Source organism: Elephantulus edwardii, unplaced genomic scaffold (genome assembly GCF_000299155.1).
Source record: "Elephantulus edwardii isolate Elephantulus edwardi_28Jun2011 unplaced genomic scaffold, EleEdw1.0 scaffold00035, whole genome shotgun sequence".
Classification (NCBI taxonomy): domain Eukaryota; kingdom Metazoa; phylum Chordata; class Mammalia; order Macroscelidea; family Macroscelididae; genus Elephantulus; species Elephantulus edwardii.
Genome location: NW_006399785.1, coordinates 11,813,455 through 11,824,406, shown reverse-complemented (window position 1 = coordinate 11,824,406; position 10,952 = coordinate 11,813,455). Strand labels below are relative to the sequence as shown.

The 10,952-nt window shown below is 45.6% G+C and overlaps 1 protein-coding gene across 1 annotated transcript in view; it reads right to left on the bottom strand.

The window, feature by feature from the left end:
- Positions 1 to 10,952, bottom strand: part of PROM1 (prominin 1) — a 135,534-nt gene that overhangs the window by 61,577 nt on the left and 63,005 nt on the right. Inside the window, exon 8 of the mRNA XM_006884535.1 lies at positions 3,029 to 3,246. Coding sequence (XP_006884597.1) covers positions 3,029 to 3,246 — 218 coding nt within the window. The remainder of the gene's footprint in view (positions 1 to 3,028; positions 3,247 to 10,952) is intronic.

The following is a 10,952-nucleotide window of genomic DNA, read 5'->3' as shown; positions in this document are numbered from 1 at the left end:
CAAGTTTTAGAATAGTAAAATCTCAGCTCTTGATAAAACTTTTAAAGATTGTGAAATTATCAAAATGCACCTGAGTCAAGTTTTATAATATTAAAATCCCAACTTTTTAAAAATTAATTTTAATGGAAGTTTACAGAGACTTTGGATTTCCATTCATTCATTGTTGCACTTTTCTCCCTGTCCAACCTCCCCAAATCCCAACTCTTGATAAAACTTTAAAGATTGTGAAATTACCAAAGGCCACACCTCTCTGGCAATTCAAACCCAGCAAGCTCTTCCTTGGGAAGAAAATGGGCAATCTCCTCGCTTGTCATCTCTCATCCTGTAAAACTACTAGAGGGTCAGCTATGACTCAGTTCCAACATGATGCCAAGGAAGAAGAGAGGGGAAAAGAGACATGACAGCTAAGGTCAGGTGCGATTCTGGACTGGACCTTAGACTGGGAAAAGAAAAGGAGTTTAAAGGATATTATTACAAAAATAGGCAAAATGTGAAAATCAGCTATAATGGGTCAGATGGAAGGATTGAGCCTGTGGCCTGATTTTGACAATTATGTAAGGACTTGAAAGGTTAGGAACTGCACTGAACTATTTAGGGGCAAATTACTCCAAATTGCAAAGAGCAATGATGTCAGTTTGAAGACTGAGGTGTGCCTGACTAAGGTGTGCCTGATTCAAAAGGTGATCTTTTCAATCACTTCTTAAGCATCTGTGAGCTGGACAATGACTAAGGATAAGAGAAGAAGATTTTGTGCCTTTGATTTGTGGTGTTGGAGAAGAGTACTGAATATGGACAGCCAAAAGAATAAACAAATATGTTTTGGGAAAAGTGTATCCATAGTGCTCCTTAGAAGCAAGGATGGTGAAATTTTATCTCTCATACTTTGGACATTCTGGTAGAAGAGGCCAGCCCTTGAAAGGAACATCAGGCTAGGACAGATAGAGCATCAGTGACAGCAAAGACTCTCAGTGAGATGGGCTGACCCAGTGACTGCAGCAATGAGTGTGTGTGTGTCCAAGGTGACGAGGATGGTGCAGGTTAAGTCAGGGTTCGGATCTGCTGTTCATCGGGTCACCGTGAATTGTTCCCAATAGCATTTAACATCAACATTTACAGGCAAAGGGACATGCTGTCTGCAACTTAGCTCTAAATGGTTAAGAAAAAACAAAATGTGTATTGTTTTATGCACATATACATAAAATAATAGAAAGATGAATGGATGGATGGTTGCGTAAATGGCTGGATGAATAGATGGATGCATAGACGAGTGGTAGTATGGATGGTTGGATGGTAGATGGATAGATGAATAGACGGATGGATACATGGGTAGATAGATAGCTTGGGTGAATGGATTAGTAGATAGATAGATAGATAGATAGATAGATAGATAGATAGATAGATAGATAGATATAGATAGATAGATAGATAGATAGATAATTGATAGATAATTGATAGATAGATAGATAATTGATAGATAGATAATAGATAGAGATAGATAGAGGGATGGATGTATAAAATAAGCAAATGGGCAAATTGCAAACAAATGGGGGTTCTGTCTACTAATTTGCAACTTTTATGCATGTTTGAAAGTAAAACAAAATATTATGCCCAGGGGACTCTACCTAAAACAACTTAAATAATGTCCACAAATGTGGGAATAAAGTGCTTGGAAAAATTATCACAAGAAATGTAAAAGTCGTGGGAAAGGCTCTCATCACTACTATGATATTTTACATAGACAATATGAATAAAACTAAATCGGTGGTTGGAATGTCATGAACAGACATGAAAACATTTACCTATAGCCTCAAGTCTTTCAATATTCAGGATGAACCCAAGTTTAGTCTTTTAATGGCCTTTTACTTGGAGTCTTCAAGTTGGGTCCAATGCAGGGTGATCTTCTGCACAACAGGACAGACTGCTAGCCAGTCCTCTGTGGCCTGGCCCACCTTTGAGCCCATTCTGTTGACCATTCGAGCACATCAGTAACTGACTATATTAATTCCCTAGAAGGATGTGTTGTTGGTGAACCTCTGTTTCCATGATGGGACTCCATGACCTTGAAGACCAGTCCAGGCCACCTTGCTCCAAGAGGCCCTCCCACAGACTTCATGGGGAGTGAAACCACTCAAGTTAACTGGCTAAGAAAGCAAGGATGGGCAGTGATGGGGTCACTGCTGGACAACCGCAATCCACACCATCCCCAAAGACCAGCACAGTGTCCTGCGTTGTGCTCTGTGATCTTTGAAGTCTTCCAGCCCACTCTGTGGATGATTATAGCACAAAGGCTTTGCAATCACTTGTTATGCATCAAAGAGTTGGACAATGACTATGGAGCATAGAAGGAGAATTGATGTCTTTGAGCTGTGGTGCTGGAGAAGAGTATTGATTGTACCATGGACAGCTAAGAAAACAGATTCATCCTAGAGAGGGTTAAACCAGGCTGCTCCTTGGAGGCAAGGATTCTGCGCTTCATCTCACAAACTTTGGACATGTTGTAAAGAGAGACTGGTCCTTGGAGAGGGACATGATGCTTGGGAGGGTGGAGGGACGGCGCGGGAGGGGAAGGCCCTCTATGAGGTGGATTGATTCAGTGACTGGGGTAATTGGGATGGGTGTGTCGGAGACAGTGCGATTGGCACAGGATAGAGCCGGGTTTAGGGCTGTTGTACATAGGGTCGCTATGAGTCACAAGCAACTCGATGACACATAACAACAACAACAAGCTGAATATATTAACTTTTAGGATTGCAGTGCAGCTTCTTACCACTAAGCCACCAGATCTCCCTGTTTACTTTTAAAAGCACAGATAAATGTCTTCTGCTTTCTTTTTGCTTTGTAATGCTAGTGTTTTGCAACAAATTGCAGAGAAGGTCTGAGAAAGATGGATTGCTCAAACTCCCCTTGAATGTTGGGGCTCAGTGACCTGGAGGAGAGGTGCAGGCCACCCTGTCTCTGCAGGTCCCCCTACACCCGGCCCTATGAACCATCTCAAGGACACGTAATCTAGAGGGCCCACCCGCCTCACCTGATCCAAGCCGAGGTTGCTGTCCACCTGGTAGAGGGAGCGCCTGATGCCGTCACAGTACGCGGACACGGGCGGCCTGGAGCACATGGGGTCCTCAAGTGAGTGGTTAAGGTCGGTCCTGACCTGGTCGAGGCTGGTTCTCAGGCGTGCGTCTCTGTTCCTCAGCTCATCCAAGGTCTGGTTCACCACCTCCAGGGCGTCTTTGGTCTCTGTAATGACTGCGGGGACATGACAGGCTCAGAGCAAAAGGCTGGCTGTGACACAAGGGCCTTCTCATCTGCCTGAGAGGCCTCCAGGAACTGGAGATGAACTTATCACTGATGCTGGGAAGACCCTTGGGAACCTGCTCAGAGGAGATGACTGGGAAGATCAAAGAGGAACTGATGCCTTTGAATCGTGTATTGAACTGGGCATGGATGGTCAAAAGAATGACTAGCTATCGTGGGCGATGTGAAGCCACAATGTGACTTGGAAGCAAAGATTCCATCACATCCCCCATGGACTGCCAAGAAATGAACAGGTATGTCTTGAAGAAGATGCAGCCAGAGAGCTCCTTGGAGGCAGAGATGGTGAAGCTTTGTCTCTCATACTTTGGGCATGTTGTTAGGAGAGGCTATTCCTTGGAAAAGGATATTATGCTGGAAGATTGAAGGGTCAGAGAAAGAGAGGAAGACCCCCAGTGAGAGATACTGACATAGTGTCTATAGCAATGGGCTCAAGTGTCAAAGTGTGTGAGGTTGGCACATGATAGGACAGCATTCAGGTCTGTTATTCATAGGGTCACTGTGAGTCGTACTTGACTCAAAGGCACTTAATAACAATAACAACTTTGGGCATCAGGTGGGGCCAGTTCCTGGAGAAGGACATCCTGCTTGGAGAAGGCAGAGGAAGACAGGAAGAGCTTCATGGAGTTGAATTAGCACAATGGCTACAACCAAGGGCTTTAGTGCCTCCGAGGATCTGAAGCTGCTGCAGGGTCAGGCAAAGATTCAGTCAATTGTTCATAAGGTCACCCTGAGTCTGAGCTGACTGAATGGTGCCCAACAGTGACAACAACAACACAAAACAGCCGTGGCCTCCTGGCAGTGAACGGAAACAGCTGAGCTTCAAACAAGAAGCAGAACGTGAGCACCAGCAGATGGCGCAAGCGAGCAGAGGAGTGCTGGACGTGGCAAGCCCCCAACTTGACGGGGTCAATCCAAGCAGGGGAGCATCTTCAACTCCAGGAAGCCTTAATCTGCAAGCAATTCATCACACCCAGAAATAGTTTCGCTAAGATACTCAGAACAAACAAATGCTAGAGCAGCAGCTAAGGGCACGTTGGGGATTCAGGCAGGGTTCTGGGCAGATGCCAGCTCGGCTGCCTCCTGTGAAGCCAGAAGGAGATCCTGGGGCTTCTCTGAGCTCATTTTCTAAGACTGAAATGCTGACATCACCTCCACTCTCAGCACAATATGCAAGATCAAACCGAGCAGACAAAGCCTTCGATGCCAGCCCCCAGTTCCATACACTGTCCTCCACCAGGAAGCACCTCAGCCCCGTCCCTCTCCTGATTTCTCGGGCGAGCAGAGCTGTAAACGGGAGGCTAGGAAGGGAGTGAGTCACAACCATGACAGACAGCAGCCCACAGCCATACAGAGAGATGTGGGTGCAAGTGGCGGCAATGCCTCAAAGGCCACGCCGACTACCCCTGCTCAGGGAGCCTGCCCTTTGAGGGTCACAAACCACACAGAGAGCGCGCACAACACAGCTCACAAGCCACACAGACAGCGCGCACAACACAGGTCACAAACCGCACAGACAATGTACCATAACACAGCTCACAAATAGGAATGTGTGTGCATGCCCTAAGACTGGTCGACCAGGTGTTTCACCATGACTTGGAAGCGGCAGACAACATGGACTAAATACACACACACACACACACACACACACTCTCACTCACATACACACAGTCACATAAACTCACACCCCACACACATTCACTCACACACACACGTGCACACCACACACACACATTCACATACACACACTCACACATCACACACATGTGCACACCACACATACACACTCACATATACACACCACACTCACACAACACACACTCACATACACACACCCCACACACTCACACATGCGCACACACACCCACACTCACATACTCTCACACCCCACACAGACATACTCACACACATGTGCGTGCATACCACACACTCTTATACACTCACACCCCACACACGTGTGCATACCACACACATGCTCACATACTCACACTCATATACCACACACACACCACACACTCACATACACTCACCCCCCACACTCACACACATGTGCACACACCATACATACACTCACACACACTCACATAGCATACGCACATATACACGCACATACACCACATGCACATGCACATACACACTCACACACAAACACACCACACACTCACATACACATACTCAAACACACACCACACACTCACACATGCACACACTCACATACACCACACATGCACATATACACATGCACACACACACACTCAAACACACACACCACACACTCACATACACACACCCCACACATGCACATACACCACATACACCACACACACTCACTCACATACACACACACTCAAACACATATCACACACTCAAACACATATCACACACTCACATACACACACCCCACATACACACACCCCACATACACATACCACACACTCATATACACCCCCCACACTCAAACACACTCACATACACACACTCACACAGACACCACACTCATATATACACTCACACTCATGCACACACTTTCTGTTGGGGGGAGATGGGCAGTGTCCTTCTGTGCAAGTTACAGCCTCTGGAGGGTCAGCTGTGAGTTGGTTCTGACTGGACGGCACATAACCACGACAGCAACAATAATTTAAAAAATAGGCCCTGGTGAGCTAGTGGTAACGAGTTGTGCTGCTCAGCCCAGCCAGGGGGTTCGAATCCACCAGCTGCTCTGTGGGAGAAGGATGGGAAATGTCCTTGGATGCTATTTACAGGCTCCGGAAAGCTGGTGGAGGATCAGCTATAAGTTGGTGTTGACTCGATAGTACACAATGACAACAAAAATACACACACACATATACACACGGGGCTTTCGTGGTGTAATCTGTAGGGAGGAGTGCTGGAAACCAAAGGTGAACCCTCGAGCAGTTTGAACCAAGAAGCTCTGGGGAGAAATGATGGGCCGTCTCCTCCCCTGAGATTTACAGCCTCCAGGAGGGACCTAAAAAGACTGGGCAATGATGGGCAAGGTCCAATAGTGATTGATTTTATAAAACATAGAGTTCTATGGGTCTCGTGGATAGAAAGCTATGCTATCAAGCCAAAGGTGGATGATTTTAATCTGCAGCACTCAGGCCTGGTTTTAATTGGTTTTGGTCAAACATTCTTCTAAGTTGTATAGCACTGGTCTGTCCACTTGCTGTGCAGAGGGAACTCGTTGTTGCTGAGATGCTAAACACTGACACTGATGTGTCAAATGTGGTAATGGTTACCCATGGTGGACAGTGTTTGGTGGCACTCCCCGATTAAAACAAGCTTAGAAACAGGAGTGGCATCCACTTCTGAAATAGCTTTCCTCTGGAAACTCTATGAACCTGGGGAAACGATGAAAGTTATACAAGTGTTCAGGTCTTTTGTTCATAGGGTCTCTGTGAGTCATATACAACAAGACGGCACTTAACAACAACAACAATGCATGGGAATGATGGTCTGAAACACAATGTGAATAAAGAATAGGGTGAAACATAATGTATACAAACTTTGTAAGCAAATCAATATAAAAGGAAAAAAATCAAACTTGTTGGAGGGTGAGATAGGAATCAGTTTCAACTTCGTAGCAAACTCCCTTAGAGGAGGTTTTTTTGAGATATAGATGGATGGATGGATAGATACAAACAGAGAGAGATGCATACGTACATATGACATACATGCCTAGTGGTCTAATCTCATATCTTCCAGAACCTTGTTTTAGAACATTCAGCAGACTCTCACCTTTCAGACGCTCCACTTCCTCACATGGACCTCCGGAGCAAGCTGGGTTATCCCCGCCACATCTGAGATTCTAAGCTGTGTCTTAACCAGTGTCAGGGCCAATTAGCTGCTGATTCAGCCCCAGACTCCTGTGTATAATGAGACGGGGCTGCTATGCACAGGGTTTTCTGGAGAGGTCTCCAGGCCTTTCCTCCTAGGAAAGGATAGCATTCATGTTAACTGGGTGAGGTAGCAGTAGAGTAACTGATGGGGTGACAGCACCCTACACCTTTCCACATGGCACTGTCACCAGCTGAGAGGCCATGGGAAGCCGGGAGCACTGGACTACAATCCAATGACCCTGGGCGCCAAATTCTACCACCTTCAAAAGAAAAGAAAACGGAAAAGTTGCCATTGAAGCCAATTCCAACCCCTGGCGACCTCACTGATTCCAAAGCAGAGCTGGGTCCAAGCAGTTTCTACTGGCTGTGACGTTCCTGAAGAGATCATAAGGCCTTGTGTCTGAGGCCACTCGGGGTTCAAAACTACCAAGCCTTAGGTTAGTGGATGAGTGCTAATCATATATACCAACTAAGAACTCAAAGAGAAATCTATAACCTGTTATGAATGACGTTTAAACTTGAACTCTGGTCCTGTTAGATCTTCTTTTTGTTGCTGTGTGTGCTGTCGAGTCAGAAGCGACCCAAAGCTGACTCTCCAGCGGGTTTTCAGAGGCAGTAACACTGAAGACAGGAAGCTGTCCAGCCTTCCCTGATGATGGTGGATATGAACCGTGTGCCTTTGGGACCACAGCACAGTCTCTTACCACTAGGCCAACCAGACTCCCCTAGTTAGATCTTGTTGTTATGGGCCATCGAGTCGCTTGCGACTCATAGCGACCCTATGTACAACGGCCCCAAACTCGGCTCTGCCCTGTGCCAATCGCACTGTCTCCGATACACCCAACCCGATTACCCCAGTCACTGAATCAATCCACCTCATAGAGGGCCTTCCCCTCCTGCGCTGTCCCTCCGCCCTACCAAGCATGATGTCCCTCTCCAAGGACTGGTCCTTCCTTCCAACATGTCCAAAGTATGTTAGACAGAGCCTCAGAATCCTTGCCTCCAAGGAGCCGCCCGGTTTAACCCTTTTCAGGAGGAATATGTTTGTTTTCTTGGCAGTCCATGGTACATTCAAGACTCTTCTCCAGCACCACAGCTCAAAGGCATCAATTCTCCTCCTATCCTCCGTGGTCATTGTCCAACTCTCTGATGCATAACAAGTGATTGCAAAGACCATGGCCTATATCAGGTGCACCTTAGTCTCTAGAGAGACACCACTGCTCTTCAGTATGTTAGAGAGGTCCCTAACAGCAGACTTTCCCATCTAAATATGTCTTTTAATTTCTCGGCTGCTGGTGCCAAGAGTGTTGACTGTGGAAGAAGTTAGATGTTAGGATGATAATAAGTGGTTTTATCAAAAGCCATTGAGTCTCACTTCCTCTTTTTTACCACCCATCTCCCAGGATTATCGAAAAGCGCAGAGTCTGGTATGTGGCTTACAGAAAGCCTCAAACCCTCAAATTCACTGCTGAAGAGTCAATTCTGACTCCTGAAAAATCTCCATTTGTTTTCTAAGGCTTAATGGTGGAGATGGCCCATCATTCTCCCACTTAGTGGCTGGTAGTTTTGAACTGCTGACCTTCTGTTTAGCAGACCAGTAAACTAAAGATCCTTGGGCTCTTATGAGAGGCTCAGTATGTATACAACCCGAGCAAACAAGAATGAAAGAACACAGTTGGAAGTAGAAGCACATCCCCACCCAGTCACACTTCACACCACATCCCCAAGCCTCCCAGTTTAGGGCGGGGGGTGGGGGTTACCACCAGTAGCTGCCTCTACTTTGAATCAAGACAAGTTATTTTAAGGCCAGAAATAAAGAAAAACAAGGAAGAATGATGAGGGTAATAAAGCAAATTGATGGCCCAGGAGATGGGTGGGCATTCAGGGTCGTGGTAAAATTCTCAGTCACAGCCTGAGAAGGATTCAGAGGTAATAAAGATTTCTCTTCTACAGACTTCAAAGCATTCCACCCTATAAAATATTTACTGGGTCATAACTCTGTGAGTTACACCATGCCTACCGAGACCAGATATATACTGTATCTGAAGTCACTGAGAAAGAGAATCTTCAGATTCTCAATTTTAGTAAAATAGCATTTCACAGCCCATAGCAGAACTCCTTTATAAACTCTAACCTGAAACTCAGATATTATTACAACAAAGAAATTCACTCAAAAGGCATGTCTACCTATTCCAAAGGCCACTGAACACATCAGGCTGCAAAGAGTCTTGAGCAAAAACCTGCTCAAGCTATTAACTAAACACATTTTAGGAAGCGCTGGCCACACCAAGAGCTAAGCGATGGCATAATGGTTAAAGAGGCTGGCTGCTAACTAAAAGGTCGGCAGTTCAAACTTGTCGGCTGAGGCTCCACAGACAGAAGATGAAGCAGTTTGTTTAAAGACTGATAACCCTTTGGTGGCTGGCAAAAATACTAGGAATATCAATGGTAGGGAGGATCCTTATTTTAAAAGAAAGAATATGTTCATTAGTATTAATATTGAAAGACTTGATAGATAACTAGGAGAAAAAAGTGACATCTATTACCTAATGATTAGCCGTATTTATTGAGAGTTGGGATGCTCTCAAGTGGAGACTTGTACAAATTCTACCTACTAGACGTTAATCAGAATGTGTCTGGGAGTTCTTAGCCCTCTTGATAATTCTGCACCCTTTATTCAAGGAAGAGGGCAAAATACCTTTCCTACATAAAGTGAAGCTCAGGTCTCTGTTGATTATCCTCTTTACGAAAGGGACTCCAAGGTCTTCTATTTAGGAGGCTTAACCATCATCCTCTGAGGGGCCTCACGCACTGCCGTATCAGTGCATAAATAGTCCAGTTACCCAGCAACGGAGGATGACATTCTCCCAGACCGTGGGGTGAAGAGCTTCTCTATCCCCATGCATATCCTGTGTGTGACATTTTGTATATTCCAGAGGATATGGGCCCTGTATCAGAGGATGGCGTTGGCCACTGGGAATGAGTTTGTCATCATTTGGGGGTCAGGAAATATCTTTATTGATAGGGCGTCTTTATTGATAGAGGAAGAAATGCTTATGGGGTTCCTATATTCTTAATTATTTGACTCCTTACTGCTTATTTATTGTGGAATAAATGATGTCAACACTAAAAAAAAAAAAAAAAAGACTGACAGCCTTGGAAAACTTAACAGAAAATTCTGTTCCGTTATACAGGATTGTTGTCCAAGTTGGACCTGTCTCGACGGCAATGAGCTTATGGAATAAGGACATGAGGTTAAGGGAGCTCTGGTGGCCTAGTGGCAAGAAGCTGCACTGCAATCCCAGAAGCGTGCAGTTCAAATCCACCAGATGCTCTGCTGGAGAAGGAGGGGCAGTCTCCTCTTGTACCAGTCAGATCTGATTTGACGGTACACTTACAAAATATAATAAAGTTAAAAAAAAGGAAGTGAGGTTTGTATGATACCTAAAGGCCAGGTCAGGGAGGGAGGGAGGAAAAACTCTCAACTCTCTGACGCCCGGTCGGAACTGACTCACAGCGGACCCTCCAGCAGAGGCTGTAAATCCCAGGAGGAGATTGCCCATCTTTCTCCCCTGAAGTCGCTGGTGGATTTGAACCACATAGAGACACTGCCTTTGGGTCAGCAATGCAACACCTTGTGGACCATGTCACCAGAGCTTCCCATGAGAAGAAGGGTGGTCAATAAGGTGGATCATGGACCTAGGACTAAAACCAAGGACTATGAAATTCATTACAGAAAAGCTAGGAACAACACTAGAAGTCCTAATCCACAACATAAAC